This window comes from Artibeus jamaicensis, unplaced genomic scaffold (assembly GCF_021234435.1).
Source record: "Artibeus jamaicensis isolate MK-2021 breed Jamaican fruit bat unplaced genomic scaffold, CSHL_Jam_final contig_463, whole genome shotgun sequence".
NCBI lineage: Eukaryota > Metazoa > Chordata > Mammalia > Chiroptera > Phyllostomidae > Artibeus > Artibeus jamaicensis.
In genome coordinates this window covers 314,242-330,944 of record NW_026521841.1, presented here as the reverse complement: position 1 = coordinate 330,944, position 16,703 = coordinate 314,242, and the positions used below count along the sequence as shown (strand labels likewise).

The window sequence follows — 16,703 nt, the reverse complement described above, 5'->3', positions numbered from 1 at the left end:
CCTGGGAATTTGGGGTACAGCAAGACAACATCTTTCAAGTGTCTCTTTATCAAGCAGGCTTCGGGCTGTTACTAGAATGTGGGTGCCTAGTTACAGGGTTCCAAGTTCTATTACCAAGGAAGTGACTTCCTGGAATCATCTTTCTTGAATCATCTCTTCAAATCATACCTATCCAAATGGGTCCTCTGGGTTTCTGACTACTCAGCCCCCTTGTCTATGTAAGAACATATCTTTACACAATGATGTCCACACACCTTTCTCCATAGCCTCCAGGGAAGGTCTGCTGCAGCCAAGGTCCCAGGTTTGAAACAGACTTGTATTCAGACTCAAACCCTCAGGTTTACTTCTGGATGCTGGATAAGCCATTGTGCCTCTTGACGCCTGTCTCCTGTTTACTCATGGAGATTTTTTATTTTTATTTTATTTTTTATGATATATTTTATTGATTATGCTATTACGGTTGTCCCATATCCCCCTTTTATTCACCTCCACCCTGCACACCCCCTCCCACCCACATCCCCCACCTTTAGTTCATGTCAATGGATCATAATATGTTCCTTGGCTTCTACATTTCCTATGCTATTCTTAACCCCCCCCCCCATTTTCTACCTACCATCTGTGCTACTTATTCTCTGTACCTTTCCCCCCTCTCTCCCCTTCCCACTCCTGTGGGGGCTCTGCCCACAGAGCCCCACTTCCCCAGGGGTCCACGGATGAGAATAAGTCTACCAAGACATGACTTCCTTGAGGAGGAAAGATGCCCAATCTCTCAAAGGAGAAGGACCTAGAGCCTTTTCCTCAATGGGCTTTTATTGAGTTCGTTTTGCTCAGGAATACAGGTAAAGCTCGTTAATTGTTGTTAGGCAGAAAAGATCAAGCAATAGATAACATACAAAGAACTTGGAGGGCCTATTCCGAGTCAGGGTCTGTTATCTAAAGAGCCATAAACTTTGAGGAACAAACTTCTTGCTTGCACCCTTAACATTTAAGTGAGAGCATTCTTAACAAAGCAGGTTTCACAGGATTTTACATATTCTTTCTTAGGTCTGATCACTCTAGGGAACCTGCCCTTTCCAGCACAGGGTGGCACCCACACTGGTATTGTTTCAGGCTTAAGGCATTGTTTCAGGCTTAAGTCAGGCAAGGGAAGTAAGGCAGCCAAGAGATGAGGAGACAGAATTCGGACTCAGAAAGTGGAAGGGTGAGGGTCCATCACCCCCTTTTGCTACGGCTCCCCAAGTCCTTCCCTGGGGCTTCCTCATGATCATGCCTGTCTTAAGTTATTTCCCCCTTGGGGAATCTTACCTGTCACTGGCTAACTGATCAAGCATTGGGGGCCAGTTATGGACGAAGTAAAAGGAACAGAAGTGGTGCTCCTGCCAGGAAGATAAGTTCTGTCTCCTTAGTGGCTCCTTAGTGGCTTAGTGGTCCGAATGTAGCTCATTCAGTTTTAGCAATGGGGGGTTACAGCTTCTGGAACCAGGCAGGGTGGTTCCCAACACACTCCCCTGCTGATAACCCTCCATTTGATCTCCATTTCTGTGGCTCTGTTCCTGTTCTAGTTTGCTTAGTTATTATTTTTGTGGTTGTTAATAACTGTGAGTTTGCTGTCATTTTACTCTCCATATTTTTTATCTTCTTTTTCTTAGTAAGTACCTTTAACATTTCATATAATGGCTTGGTGATGATAACTCCTTTAACTTGACTTTACCTGAGAAACACTTTTTCTGCCCCTCCATTCTAAATGAAAGTTTTGCTGGATAGAGCAATCTTGGATGTAAGTCCTTGCCTTTCATGACTTGGCGTACTTCCTTCCAGCCCCTTCTTGCCTGTAAGGCTTCTTTTGAGGAATCAGCTGACAGTCTGATGGGAACTCCTTTGTAGGTAACTGTCTCCCTTTCTCTTGCTGCTTTGAAGATTTTCTCTTTATCTTTAATCTTGGGTAATGTAATTATGATGTGCCTTGGTGTATGTTTCCTTAGGTCCAACTTCTTTGGGGCTCTCTGATTTTCCTGGACTTCCTGGAAGTCTATTTTCTTTGCCAGTTTAGGGAGTTCTCTATTATTTGTTCAAATAAGTTTTCAATTTCTTACTCTTACTCTTCTTCTGGTATCCCTATGATTCGGATGTTGGAACGTTTAAAGATGTCCTGGAGGTTTCTAAGCTTCTCATTTTCTTGAATTCTTGTTTCTCATTCTTTTCTGGTTGAATGTTTCTTTTTTCCTTCTGCTCCAAACCACTGATTTGAGTCCCAGTTTCCTTTCAGTCACTATTGGTTCCCTGTACATTTTTATTTATTTCATGTAGCATAGCCTTCATTTTTTAATCTAATTTGTGACCATACTCTAGGTTGGTTATCTCATTGTTGCTTAGTTGGATTTTTTTCTGGAACTTTGATCTGTTCTTCAATTTGGGCCAGGGTTTTTTTGTTAGTTTGTTTGTTTGTTTTGGTCTCAGTGCACCTGTTATGTAGTAAAGGGCAGAGCCTTAGGTGTTCACCAGGGCGGGGCAACCCACATTGCTGCATTGTGATTCTGTATGTGGGGAGAGGTCTGAGAGGGAACAATGGTGCTTGCTCTGCTCTCTGCTGGATTTCAGTCATTTCTCCCACTACCCACAATCAAATTGGGCCCTGCTGGTGCTGGATTCCTGGCTGGGTGAGTTTGTGTACATTTTAGGACCCTGTGGGGTCTCTCCAATGAACTCTTCTGTGAGGCTGAGAGTTTCTCCCACTGCTGCCTTAACCCTCACTGGTGATTTCAGTCAGAGGTTTGAGGCTTTATTTCCCCACGCTGGAGTCCTGGGTTTCCCAGTCTGTCTCACTCCCCAGTTCCTCCCAGTTTATCTGCCTGTGAATGTGGGACCACCTGTTCGACTAGCCGCTGCCTTGCCGGGTCCTCCAGCTGCCGCTTCGCCTCAAGTCCTCTCTAACCGGCTGCCCGTCTCTGCCCTCCTACCAGTCTGGATGAATGTTTCTTCTCTAACTCCTTAGTTGTCGGACTTCCATGCAGTTCAATTTTCTGTCAGTTCTGGTTGTTTTTTGTTTTTAAATTGTCATTGCCCTTCTTTTGATTGTGCAAGGAGGCACAGTGTGTCTACCTATGCCTCGGTCTTGGCCAGAAGTCCTTAATTTTAATTTTGGCATGTACTTTCTAGGGATATCCACAGGCAGTTGTGGAATAATACCTATAAAACAAGGAGTGCTGTCACATGTGGGTAGTGCCTTTATAGTCTTTTTCCTTTTTCCTGTCACTTTGTGTGTATGCTTCTTTTCTGTTCCCATCCATAGTTCTTATTATATGTGTAAAAACACACAGTAGGAACACATAGTTCTTACCTACTGTGCGTGTGAGTGTGGATGTGTTTGTGTGTTTCTGGGGCTCAAAATCTGGATGCCCAGAAAAAAAAAAAAACATCCCCAATGTGGGAGAAATAAGCAAAACTTTCTCAAAACATTTGGATCTCTGATTTCTAACACCAAACCTATGGGAAAGGACAGAGCCTTGACCTGGCAGGTTGGAACCCAACTTTTCCCCAGTCTGCTTCTCATGTGTCTGCCTGTCTGTGGGCCTCATTTTCTCAAGTATCAAATAAGGGATGAGAAGGGATGCCATGCTAGAACTGTGTTAGGGCTGGCTCAGTATAAAAGTGCCTTGACTCCACACAGGGTGAGGTATGGGCAGGGGTGCATGCCATTTCCATGTCTGTGCATGGGTATAGCAGCACAAGCTCCTCCAGAGCTCCCAAAAAAGCCCTTGTGCAGGCAGGACTGCACTTTGAGGACAAAGAATAGTGTTCATACCTAGGACTGCCTTCTTACTAGTCTGTGATTTTGGGAAAGGCATGAACCTCTTGGGGCATTCCACTTGTGCCTCTAGTGGCTTCCTGTGATCCTCAGATTCTGGTGGGCATTTCCTTGTGTATTCTTCTCCCCTTAAGTGTAGAATGAATTCAATGACTTCAGAGAGGAGAGCAAAATGATCCAATGTTATTGCCAAGATGTGGTTATAAAAAGTCAGTGCTGAATCTCTCAGTCACTTAGAACCATGTTCCCTCTTGGTTTCTTTCTCAGACTCATCACACTGGTGAATAAGGCTCTAGTTATGAGTTGATACCTGTTGAGGACCATGTGGCCTTGCTCTGAGGCCTTGCTCAGGCCAGCAGACTGAGAGGAAGTCAGAACTCCCATCCACATGGAATCCCACCAGTACTCCCTGAGTGAGCTAAGATCCTCCTGCAGTTGGGACCGCAGCCCCAGGGAACTGAGAGCACTGGCAGGAGCATCCATCCACTGAGGCGTGCTTGATTCCTTACCCACAGAAACTCTGAGGGAGTCTGCGTTTATTGGTTTAAATACTAAGTGTGGGTCAATGCCGTCACATGGCAATATGACATGGATACAGCCATGCCTGCACCAGACCCTGGCCCTACCCTTTTCTATTTCCTTTTAAATTTTCTGCAGTCAAAATGGTCTTTTTTTTCTGATCTCTTCTCTGCCCAAATACATTCTTGTCAGTCCTTGCTCAGTTGTGCTTTTTTCCAGGCTAACTATCTTTAGACTTGTGCAGGACTGGCTTTCTCTTGTGCTGCTGAGAATAGAGATGACACATCAGTACAGTCTTTTCAGACCCTCTGATCTGCTGAAGCCTAGCATTTCTGGTGGCTTCCTGGTGTATTTTGAAGTGGCATCAGTTCTTTTGTTTGTTTTTGTTTTGTGGGTTTGTCCACCTTGCCCTCCAAGCTGTGAGCACCTAGAGGGCAGGGATGCTATTGATTTTTTAAATCATGGACATTGTTAACATGCTCAGAATAGAGTTGCTGATGCAAGAGATAAGAGGAGTCATCCCAACATTGACTCGCTTAGATATTAGGAGGAAATGTTAAGAATGCTAACAAACGTGTTAGGAAGCACACATTTGTTTTGGGACAGGGAAATGGACAGCAAGGGATCCTGCACTCAAATACCCCTGGTGGTCAGCATTAGCACTGCACCCCAAGCAGGGAAAGCACAGTGCCCAATATCTCTCTCTTAAATTCTCCTTTAATTATAGTTTACATTCAATAATTTGTATTAGTTTCAGGCGTACAGAAAAGTGGTTAAACAATCATATCATTTACAAAGTGGTCCCTTTGATATTTCAAGTGCTTACCTTGTACCATACATAGTTGTTAAAATATTATTGAATATATTTCCTGTACTGTACTTTACATCCCAGTGACTGTTTTGTAGTCCTTAATCATTTCACCTTTCTTAACCCAACCTTCTCTCCTCTGGCAACCTTCTGTCTGAGCACTGTACTCATAAGTTTGTTTCTATTTTTGTTTATTTTGCTCTTTAAATTCCACATATAAGTAAAATCACTGTCTTTCTCTGACTTATTTCTCTAAGCATAATACCCTTTAGATTTATTCATGCTATTACAAATGGTGACATTTCATTCTTTTTTATGGCCAAGTAATATTTTATCATATATATATGTGCCACAGCTTTTTTATCCATTTGTCTATTTATGGGCACTTGGGTTGCTTCCATATTATGACTATTGGAATTAATGGTGCAGTGAATATAGGGGTGCATAGTCTTTGAAAAAGTATTTTGAGTTTTTTGGGGTATGTACAGAGAAGAGGAATCACTGGATCATAAGATAGTTTCATTTTTAATTTTTTGAGGAACCTCCGTATTGTTTTTCATAGTATTTCCACCAATCTGCATTTCTACCAAAGTGCGTGAGGGTTCCCTTTTCTCCACACTCTCACCAAAAGTTGTCACTTTTGATTTACTCACATTGATGATAGCCAATTTGACACGTGTGATGTGATATCCTCATTTTGGTTTCAATTTGCATTTCTCTGATGATTATTGACATTGAACATCTTTTCATATGCCTATATTTTATTAAAATATTTATTTATTTATTTATTTTTAGATAGAGGGAAGGGAGGGAGAAAGTGAGGGAGAGAAACTTCAATGTGTGGTTGCCTTTCATGCACTCTCAACTGAGGACTTGGCCTGCAACCCAGGCATGTACCCTGATTGGGAATCAAACTGTCGACCCTTTAGTTTGCAGGCTGGCACTTAATCCACTGAGACATGCCAGCTAGGGCTATATTTTATTTTTTTAAATTATATTTTACTGATTATGCTATTACGATTGCCCCAAATATTTCCCTTTTCTCCCCCTCCACTTAACACCCCCTACTCCTTCAGGCAATCCCCAAACCATTGTTCATGTTCATGGGTCATGCATATACATGCTTTAGCTGTTTCATTTCCTATGCTGTACTTTACAGCACCATGGCTATACTGTAATTACCTATTGCTACTTCCTAATCCCCTAACCTCTTTACCCAATTCCCCCATACCCTTCTTCCATTTGGAAGACATCAAAGTGCTCTTTGTATCCATGATTTGTCTCTGTTTTTGTTTGCTTAGGGTTTTTTTAGATTCAGTTGTCGATATGTATTTATTGCCATTTTATTGTTCATTGTTTTGATCTTCTTTTTCTTGATTAAGTCCCGTTAACATTTTGTATAATAATGGTGTGGTGATGATGAACTCCTTTAGTTTTTTCTTGTCTGGGAAGCTCTTTATCTTCTCTTTGATTTAAAATGATAGCTTTGTTGGGCAGAGCAATCTTGGCTGTAGGTCCCAGCTTTTCATGACTGTAAAGATTTCTTGCCAGTCCCTTTTAGACTTCATAGTTTCTTTTGAGAAATCAGTTGACAGTCTTGGCCCAAATGAAAGAACAGATCAAAACTCCAGAAAAAGAACTAAACAAAATGAAGATAAGTAATCATTCAGATGCAGAGTTCAAAACACTGACAAGGATGCTCAAAGAATTTACTGAGGATCTCAATAGTACAAAAAAGATCCAGTCAGAAATGAAGGACACACTAATTGAAATAAAGAACAATTCATAGGGGGAAAAAACAGTGGAATGGATGAAGCTGAGAATCAGATCAATGATTGGAACATAAATAAGCAAAAAACAACCAATCAGAACAAGAAGAAAAAAGATGCCAAAAAATGAAGGATAGTATAAGCAGCTTGTAGTAACTAAGTGTCATCTCTTGCTTCTTCTAAGAGTCTCTTTGACTCTTACCTTTGGAATTTTAATTATGGTGTGTTTTGGTGTAGGCCTCTTTGCATCTATCTTGTTTGGGACTCCCTGTGCTTCCTGGATTTGAATGTTTATTTCCTTCATCAAATTAGGAAAGTTTTCTTTCACTATGTTTTCAAATAGATTCTCAATTTCTTGCTCTTTCTCTTCTTCTGGTACCCCTATTATGTAAATCTTGGAATGCTTGAAAATGTCCCAGGAGCTGCTTATACTATCCTTCATTTTTTGGCATCTTTTTTCTTCTTGTTCTGATTGGTTGTAAGTGCCTTTAACATTTCATATAATAAGGGCTTGGTGATGATGAACTCCTTGAATTTGATCTTATCTGAGAAGCACTTTATCTGTCCTTCCATTCTAAATGAAAGTTTTGCTGGATAGAGTAATCTTGGTTGTAGGTCTTTGGATTTCATGACTTGGAATACTTCCTTCCAGCCCCTTCTTGCCTGTAAAGTCTCTTTTAAGAAATCCACTGACAGTCTGATGGGAACTCCTTTCTAGGTAACTGTCTCCTTGTCTCTTGTTGCTTCTAGGATTCTCTCCTTGATTTTAATCTTGGATAGTGTAATTATGATGTATCTTGGTGTGTGTTTCCTTAGGTTCAACTTCTTTGGGACTCTCTGAGCTTCCTGGACTTCCTGGAAGTCTATTCACCAGATTGGGGAAGTACTCCATTATTTGTTCAAATAAGTTTTCAATATCTTGCTTTTCCTCTTCTCCTTCTGGCATCCCTATGATTTGGGTGTTAGAACATTTAAAGTTGTCTCAGAGGTTCCTAAGCCTCTCCTCATATTTTTGAATTCTTGTTTCCTCCTAGTTCTGGTTGAATAATGATTTCTTCCTTCTGCCCCAAATCATTGATTTGAGTCCAGTTTTCTTCCTGTCTCTGTTGTTTCCCTGTACATTTCCCTTTATTTTTCTTTATTTCATACCCTCATTTTTTTTCCCTCGACTTTGTGACCATAGTCAACCAGTTCTGTGAGTATCCTGATTACCAGTATTTTGAACTGTGCATCTGATAGGTTGGCTATCTTTTCATTGCTTAGTTATATATTTTTTCTCAAGCTTTGATCTGTTCTTTCATTTGGGCCATTTTTTTTTTGTCTCAGTGCACTTATAATGTATAGTAAAAGATGGAACCTTAGGTGTTCATCAGGGTAGGGCAACCCACATGGCTACATTGTGACTCTGTGGGGGAGTGGTCTGAGAGGGAACAATGCCTATTGTTTGGCTCTTGGCCAGCTTTCAGTTACCTTCATCACTATCTACAAGCAAATTGGGCCCTTCTGGTGCTGATTTCCAGGTGGGTGATTTTGTTATGTTCTAGGACCCTGTGGGTCTCTTCAGCAAACTCTCCTGTGGGTCTGGGAGTCTCTCCCATGTCTGCAACCCTCACAGGTTTTTTCAGTCAAAAGTTTTGAGGCTTTATTTTTCTGCACTGGACTCCTGAGTTTCATGGTCTATCTTGCTCCCCAGTTATTCCTCCCAGTTTATCCCCATGCAAATGTGGAACTGCCTGCTATGCCAGCTGCTGCCTCACTGGGTCTGCCAGCTGCTGCCTTGCCTGCACTGGTCCTCAGCCACTGCTTTGCTGTGAGTCCTCTCCGCCTGCCTGCCTGTCTTTGCACCCCCTTCTGGTTTGGATAAATGTTTCTTTAACTGCTTGGTTTTTGGACTTCTATACAGTTCAATTTTCTGGCAGTTCTGGTTATTTTTTGTTTTTAAATTTGTTGTCTTCGTTTTTGTTATGGGAGGAGGCACAGTGTGTCTACCTACACTTCCATCTTAGCTGGAAATTAAATTTTGTATATTAACCTTTTATTATTGGTATTATTGGTAATATCTTCTTTAATCTGTGGGTTGTTTTTTTGTTGTGAAAAAAACATTTTAATTTGATGTAGTCCCTGTTTTTAATTTTTTGGAATGGAAACTGATGATTGATTATTTTTCTTCCATTCTAATACATTCGTTTAACACTATGCATAATTTCCTTGTAAGCACAGATTTAGATGGCATCCCCTGCCTTCCCTAGTGTATTTACAAACTCTGTACCTGCAGCCATATCTGCCCTGTAATGTCTCCATCCCATATGCCTGAAGCCATACCAGCCTTCATGTCTCTGAGCCAGTATCTTCTGGGCAGTAGCACCATCTCATGTAAGTGTACCCCATGTATGTCTGTGTATGCTGTCCAATGCAGTCCTCAAAAGTTTCCATTCCTTGTTCCTGCAGCTCATGCCAACCCACATGAGTCTCCTTCTCCTGTTCCTAAAACTAATTTTAGGCAACTAGTGTCACTTTCCCCTGTTCCTGCAGCACAGATCTTTTCTCAAGTTTCTCTAACTACTGGGCCTGCACATGGTTCCATACCTGACATTTCTCACTGCAATAGGATGCATGTGTCTGCATTCTATTCCATCTTTTTTTTAAAATAGATTTTACTTATTTATTTTTAGAGGGGAAGGGAAGGAGAAAGGGAGACAAATATCAATGTATGGTTGCCTCTTGTGCTTCCCCTGCTGGGAACTAACCTGCAACCCAGGCATGTGCCCTGACTAGGAATCGAACCACAATCCTCTGGCTCACAGGCCTCTGCTCAATCCACTGAGCTACACCAGCCAGGGCCTATTCCATCTTTTGAGTATGTCTATCTTCTTTTTTTTTTAAGATTTTATTTATTTATCTTTAGAGGGGAAGGAGCGAAGGAGAGAGGGAGAGAAACATCAATGTATGGTTGCCTTTCGTGCGTCCCCTGCTGGGAACTGGCCTGCAGGGAACCAGCCTGCAACCCAGGCATGTGCCCTGACTGGGAATCGGACCGCGATCGTTTGGTTCACAGGCCCGCACTCAATCCACTGAGCTACACCAGCCAGGGTTGAGTATGTCTATCTTCTGTGTTTCAGATTATACCAGCTCAAGTTTATCTACATTTTCTCCACCTTTAGTCCATCTAGACACCCAGGGTTTCCCTTTCCTGTTCCTCTGTCTGTGCCGTAGGCCTGTGTGCCTCTGGTGTCCCGAACCACGGTGCCACACTTGGTTATTGTTCACCTATTAAAGATCATCTTGGGTCCTTGCAGGTTTTGGCCTTTATTTTGTGAATAAAACTGCCTCATGTATTATCTTAGTTTTTTATGTGGTTGTGTGTTAAGTCAGTACCGTGTGGCACAACTGATGTACCATATGATGACACTATGCTTTGCTTCCCTAGAACCTGGCAAGATAACTTCTGAAGGGGTTGTACCATTTGTATTCCTGTCAGCAATGACTAGGGTTTCCTGTACCCTTATTCTTATTAATAATGATGTTGATAGGAAATGGGTGTGCACAGACCTCATCTTGTCATGGAAGCCCCATATAACACCCCCGACCATGTTCTGTACATGACTGCAGATAGTCCAGATGGTGGCAGTTCCTATTTCCCTACCATATGTCAACCTGGAGCATCTTCTTTTTCACCCCAAGGAGACTAAGTTGTATATTGATGTGACCGAAGTCCTTCTGCAGTGTGCCTCTAGGGCTTTTCGCAATAACTGTGCATCCCTTTAGAGCGAGGATGACATTTTCTGGGATGTCAGTGATCTGATTGCTGAGAATGTTCTTCATCCTTGCCATTGATATGGCAAAGGGAGAGAGATGTGGGAGGATTTTATAGGTCAGGTGTATGATGGCACATAGTAGTGTCTTTCTTCTTGCATTGGCAGGGGATGACACTGCCATGTGTTCACAAGAAAGGCTGGGAGAGGCTGTCCAGCTGTGTACCCTCAGAGGAGAATGGCTTTTGATTCAGGACTAAAGTTTTCTGTCACAATGAGTACCTCATTCAGATTACTAGTATTTTTCAAACCAGTAATGGCATTTACTGTATGCCAAGCAGTGTACCAAGGCCTGAAGTGCAGTTTGATTGAGAAGCAGTTGGTCTGGGAGAAACTCCACATAAAACACAGATGAAAAGACATAACATGATGTTTCTGGCATTGTGGGATAAAACAATCAAGTGGAAGGGCTCTGGATGTTCAGTGAATAATTCTAGCTTGACAAACTGCTTGGGGATGGTGGGAGGTGAAGTCCACTTTCAGAGAAAAAGATGGTATGTTGGCTGGAGGGAGATAGCAGCAAGAACAACAGAGGAGCATCATTATGTGCAAGATTTTAGAAGGAATCCTAGGCAGTGATGAAACATATATATGGTAGAAATCAAAATGGATGGGATATTGCATGCGCACACACACAATTGAAAAATTGATCAAGGATACAGGTTGATCCCATTTTAAAAAACTGTTGTTGACTTTTGTTTTGTTTATGTGATGTATTACATTTATTGATATGTAAATATTGTAACATCCTTGCATCCCTGGGATGAATCCCACTTGAACAGGGAGAAAAGATATTTGCCAATAATACCTTGGACAAGGGTTTGATCTCCAAAATATATAAAGAACCCATATGACTCCAGTCCAGGAAGACAAATAGTCCAATTAAAAATGGACAAAAGACTTGAACAGACAGTTTTTCAAGGAGGACATACAAAGGGCCCATAGACATATGAAAAGATTCTCAGTATCACTAGCCTTCAGAGAGATGCAAATTAAAACCACAGTGAGATACCACTTTACAATGGTCAGAATGGCCAGCATAAACAGATTAACAAACAAGTTTTGGAGAGGATGTGGAGAAAAGGAAACCCTAGTACACTGTTAGTGGGAATGCAGACTGGTGCAGCCACTGTGGAAAACAGTATGGAATTTCCTCAGAAAGCTAAAAATGAAACTGCCTTTCAATTCAGCAATTCCACTGCTGAGATTATATTCTAAGAACTCTGAAACATCCACTTCTGGGATTATATCCAACCCCTGAATTGAACCTGTGCACCCCAATGTCCATAGGAGCACAATTTACAATAGCCAAGTGCTGGAAGCAACATAAGTGCCTATCAGTAAGTGAATGGATAAAAAAACTATGGTACATTTACACGATGGAATACTACACAGCAGAAAGAAAGAAGGAGATCCTACCCTCTGCTACAGCATGGATGGAACTGGAGAGAATTATGCTGAGTGAAATAAGCCAGGCGGTAAGGGACAACTATCATATGATCTCATTTTTCACTGGAACCTAGTCAACAAAAGAAAAAACAAGCAATATATAACTAGAGGCATTAAAATTAAGAGCAGTCTGACAGTAATCAGAGGAGAGGTGAAAGGGGATAATGGAGGGAAGAGGGGAAGGGTTTTCAGGACCAACTATAAAGGACACATGGACAAAATCAAGGGGGTATGGAAGCAAGGTAGGGAGGAGGTTTGGCTGGGCTGGGTGGGGAGTGGTGGGGAGTAAATGCAGACAACTGTAATTGAACAACAATAAAATAAAAAAAAACAACTCTTGTTGAATTTAGGTTGCATACTACAGATAAGTTGCAATCTTCCAATTTAATAAAATATTTAATTGTATGATCAACAGGATTTCATAAATACACACTGATTATTATACTAATCTTTTTTTTTAAAGCCAACACACAGAGCTATAAAATAGGCAAGTTATTCTCAACCCCTTCCCTCACTATTTGCTTTTTTGGACCCTGGGCCTGAATTAGATGCCTAATCAATACTCCCTGAAATACTGCGCTTGGGGACCTGCTGTGGAGGAGCTTTGTCCACAAAGCCCCCTGTCCACTGTGGATGAGAATAAGTCTACCAAGACATGATCTGCTTGGGGAGGAAAGATGGCCGATCTCTCAAAGGAGAAGGACCAAGAGCTTTTCTTCAATGGGCTTTTATTAGGTTAATTTTGCCCAGGGATATAGGTAAAGCTCATCAATCACTGTCAGGCAGTAAGGATCAAACAATAGATAATATACAGAGAACTACTAGGGCTTATTCTGAGTCAGGGTCTGTTAGCTAAAGGGCTACAAAACTTTGGGAAACAAATTTATTTCCTGCTCAGACCCTTATTATTTAATTGAGAGCATTCTTAGCAAAACAGGTTTCACAGGATTTCATGTATTCCTTCTTAGGCCTGATCACCTGGGGAACCTATGCTTTCCAGCACAGAGCTGCACTACCCTCTGTCATTGTTTCAGGCTTAAGTCAGGCAGGGGAAGTAAGGTGGCCAAGAGATTAGGAGACTTCTCAGAGACAGAATGAGGACTCAGGCTATGTCAAAGCTGAGAGGTGAGGATTCATCACCCCTTCCTTTTGCTATAGTCCCCCCAAGTCCTTCCCTGGGGCCTCCCTGTGATTGTGCTTGTCTTAGGTTGTTCTGCCCTTGGGGAATTTTACCTGTCTTTTGCTAACAGATCAAGCACTGGGGGCCAGGAAGGGTGAAGTAAAAGGAGCAGAGGGAGCACCTCTGCCAGGGAGATAAGCTTTGTCTCCATAGTGGCTTATGGTCCAACGGTCGCTCACTCAGCCTTAGCCATGGCAGGTGTTACAGCTTCTGAAACCAGGCAGGGTGGTTCCTAACATCTCCCCCTTTTTTGTTTGTGAAATCAATTGTAGTTGTTAAGCTTTTAAAACCCATTATTTGCTATTCTCGAATGTGATCTTAAGAAAATTATACACACACACACACACATCATAAAACACAAATAAGGATTAAGACAAGGAAGCACCCAAGGGCTTCTAGAACTGAAACTTGTAAAGTCAGTACATTGAGAAATGTTGCAAATGCAAGGGAATGACAAGAGTAACAGGTCTGGTTACACTTCAGTCCTTGGGAGAACTAACACAGACTTCAGGAAGCTACATTAAAGACAATGCAGCAAGTGCTTGCTGTCTGAACTCAGGGTGAGAGAGTTTCAGCAAGAGCAAGTCACAAAGCAGCCTAGGTATAATGCAGGCCTGATTTTCCACAGGAGAACTTCTTCACAGGTGTGATCCTGCTGCTGACTTGCCCCCACTGGTTTTCCACGTGGATGCTGAACTATATTTTCATGTCCTGTCAAGCGATTCCCTACAACTGGCCTATGTTTTTCATGTTGAGAAATGCCAAATACTATGACTTGCAATGGTATGCACCCCAGAGAGATTGAAAATAAAAGGTTATAATTCAGTCCAGAGGGAAGTCTAAGGGCATATCTCAGTTTGGTCGGAGAAGGATTTTCCTTCACACTTTGTATTTTTCTCACTACCTGATCCCTCCAGAATTTAGCATTTTGAAGGAGTGAGTGATAACATAAGGTTTCTTTGCATAAATCCAGTAAGACCAGTCATTAATAGTGGCTTTGTTCACTGAGATTTTGAGTGGAATGTCACACCTGAAGGAGGCATGTATGGATTCTGGTCATTACCAGAACTGGGACTGACTTGCAAAGCTAGTGAGTGCCCACCAGAGAAGCCTGGTACTTTGGTTGGTTGTGCGGTTAGTGGTGGTCTTTTCAGGGAAGTAACAAAGGTTGCTTTCCTGAAAGAAGGCTAAAAAGGAACCTGTAGGCATAATGGAAGCCTCAATGATTTGAGTGAAACAACTTGCACAGGAGCAGCCAGATGGCAGATGTGGGGTCCTGCTTCCATGCCCCAAGGGGAAGACTGAGAAGTCAATCTGAAGGTTCCCGGTGTGAGTCCCAGCAAAGTGGACTTAAAGATCATAGGTGATCCAGGCTGCTCTTGATGTATAAATATTTCATCTGGCTGTCTTTCTTATCCACAGACCCATTTCTGAGTGAATCTGTTGAGATAAAATCTTGTATGACACCAATCTTCCTATGGACAAGCATTGTTTATATGACTACCTAAGTTCTCACTTTTGTGGCATAACATGAAACAACACATTCCAGACCTGCTTTTCAGAAAGTGGGCACGGGTCATCCCCTTGGCTCAAGGTGACTCTGCCAACATTTAGTCCATGTCATGGGAGTACCCCCTTATCTGTATGAGACAAAGTTTGCATGTCTGAAAATTTGATGGTAAAAAATAAACCTTGTGTAATTTCATATGGCTTAAATGCATAAGTCATGGCAGGTTTCTCCCTTATGCTTTTTTTCTGCAGAATATGCAGCTGGCCCAACTGTGGTTGTTATATTTCATAAATTTCAACTTTTCAAAAATTGCTTATCTTTATGCTTATTTACCTGTGGCCATTATGAGTTTCAAAAAGCACACGAAAAGCAACTCTAAAGGAGCTTGTGATGCCATTTAAGGGGTCCTGATTGGTGTTTTGCAGTGACCAGATAAGGCATTCATATAAGGAGCCAAAATCCCAAGGCCCACTCAGATTTTTTCATGATTTTGCATACAATTCATTCTGAAAACTGTATATTGTACACCTGCTAATGCAAACACATTCTGAGACAACCTGCAACACTATTGAAGGGGGCAGAATAAAATCTGTTAACCTCAGTTTCAGTAGAAGAGTTAGGCAGTTGTAGAAGTCATTATTTGAAATCTCTTGCCATAGGTCACTTATGGTATTTTCATAGTCTTTTTTGCATCCGGTGACATTTTTTGAATGGTGACTAGTGGGATGGATCAGGATGGGACACAGGACCATATAAAAAGGGAGTGACTTTTGTATCCAGAAGAAAAACCTCATGTTTCTACAGAACATAGGTTAATTGGAGAGCATTAGTTTGTGAGTGAGTAAGGCATGGCAGAATCCTCGATTTGCTCCAAGTCAATCCTAATTTGTGTCTTCTTCTATTTGTTCTCATTTCAGGTGCTGGCTCCACTGTGGTGTTCATTACCAGTATCTTCACCATCAGTGGTTTGTGCCATAAAAGGACATGCAGCTAGACCCTGTAAAGTCAAGTTCCACAGAGTCACTTGTATAAAACCTGATTAGAACCACTGGTGAGAAAGTTCATTTCCTTTCCAGGTTTACCCAAATCCTCCTTGAGTTTATTTGTACACTCATAGAGGATTTGAAGAGCGGAAAGTGTACATAGTTCCAAGTCTAAAATTTTGAAAGTGCCCAAGATAGGTGGTCCTTTTAATGTCTAAAACTTACATTTTGTGATTTTTATCTGAAATACTGAGATTAAAATGGACTTGACTCAAAATGTGTTTGGAATAATAAACACATTATTCCAAATGTGTGTGGAATGGAATTTTTAAAAAGTAGTAATTTTCATTTATAATACTATGTGTTAATATATTAATTGTGAATATAATTCACAGTAATTCTTAACTGCCACTTTAAAACTTGTGACATCATAAATATTAATAAAGAATTTTATTGCTCTAGCCGGTGTGGCTCAGCATAGTGAGCTTTACCCTGTGAACCCAAAGTTCGCTGGCACATACCTGGGATGCATATGCTAATGTCCTATTTTGGGAGCACTTGAGAGGCAACAGGTGAATGATTCTCTCACACATTAAAGTTGCTATCCCTTTTTTTCTCCCTCAATTCCCCTCTCTCTAAAAGCAAATAAACACAATCTTTTTTAAAGAAAAGACTGGTTAATAATTTACTATGCAAATCACTGTGTAAGTTTGGTTGCATCAAAAGGAAACACTTCAAAACATAAGGCACTTGATCATTAATATGAGTTTTTAATTTGCACTTCTCTAATGATTATTGATATTGAGAATATTTTCATATGTCTATTGACCTGTTATGCCCCCTTTGCAGAAGTGTCTATTCATGTTCT

General features: G+C 41.3%; 1 protein-coding gene across 3 annotated transcripts in view; it reads left to right on the top strand.

Moving 5' to 3' along the window:
- The window catches only part of TSN (translin), a 54,991-nt gene extending 38,494 nt beyond the window's left edge, over positions 1 to 16,497 (top strand). Inside the window, exon 6 of one of the 3 annotated variants that reach the window (XM_037145354.2) lies at positions 15,770 to 16,497. In XM_037145354.2, the coding sequence (XP_037001249.2) occupies positions 15,770 to 15,895 (126 nt within the window). In that variant the 3' untranslated portion in view covers positions 15,896 to 16,497. The remainder of the gene's footprint in view (positions 1 to 15,769) is intronic. The other 2 variants (XM_053666545.1, XM_053666546.1) reach the window with 2 other exon arrangements.
- The last annotated feature ends 206 nt before the right edge of the window (positions 16,498 to 16,703 follow it).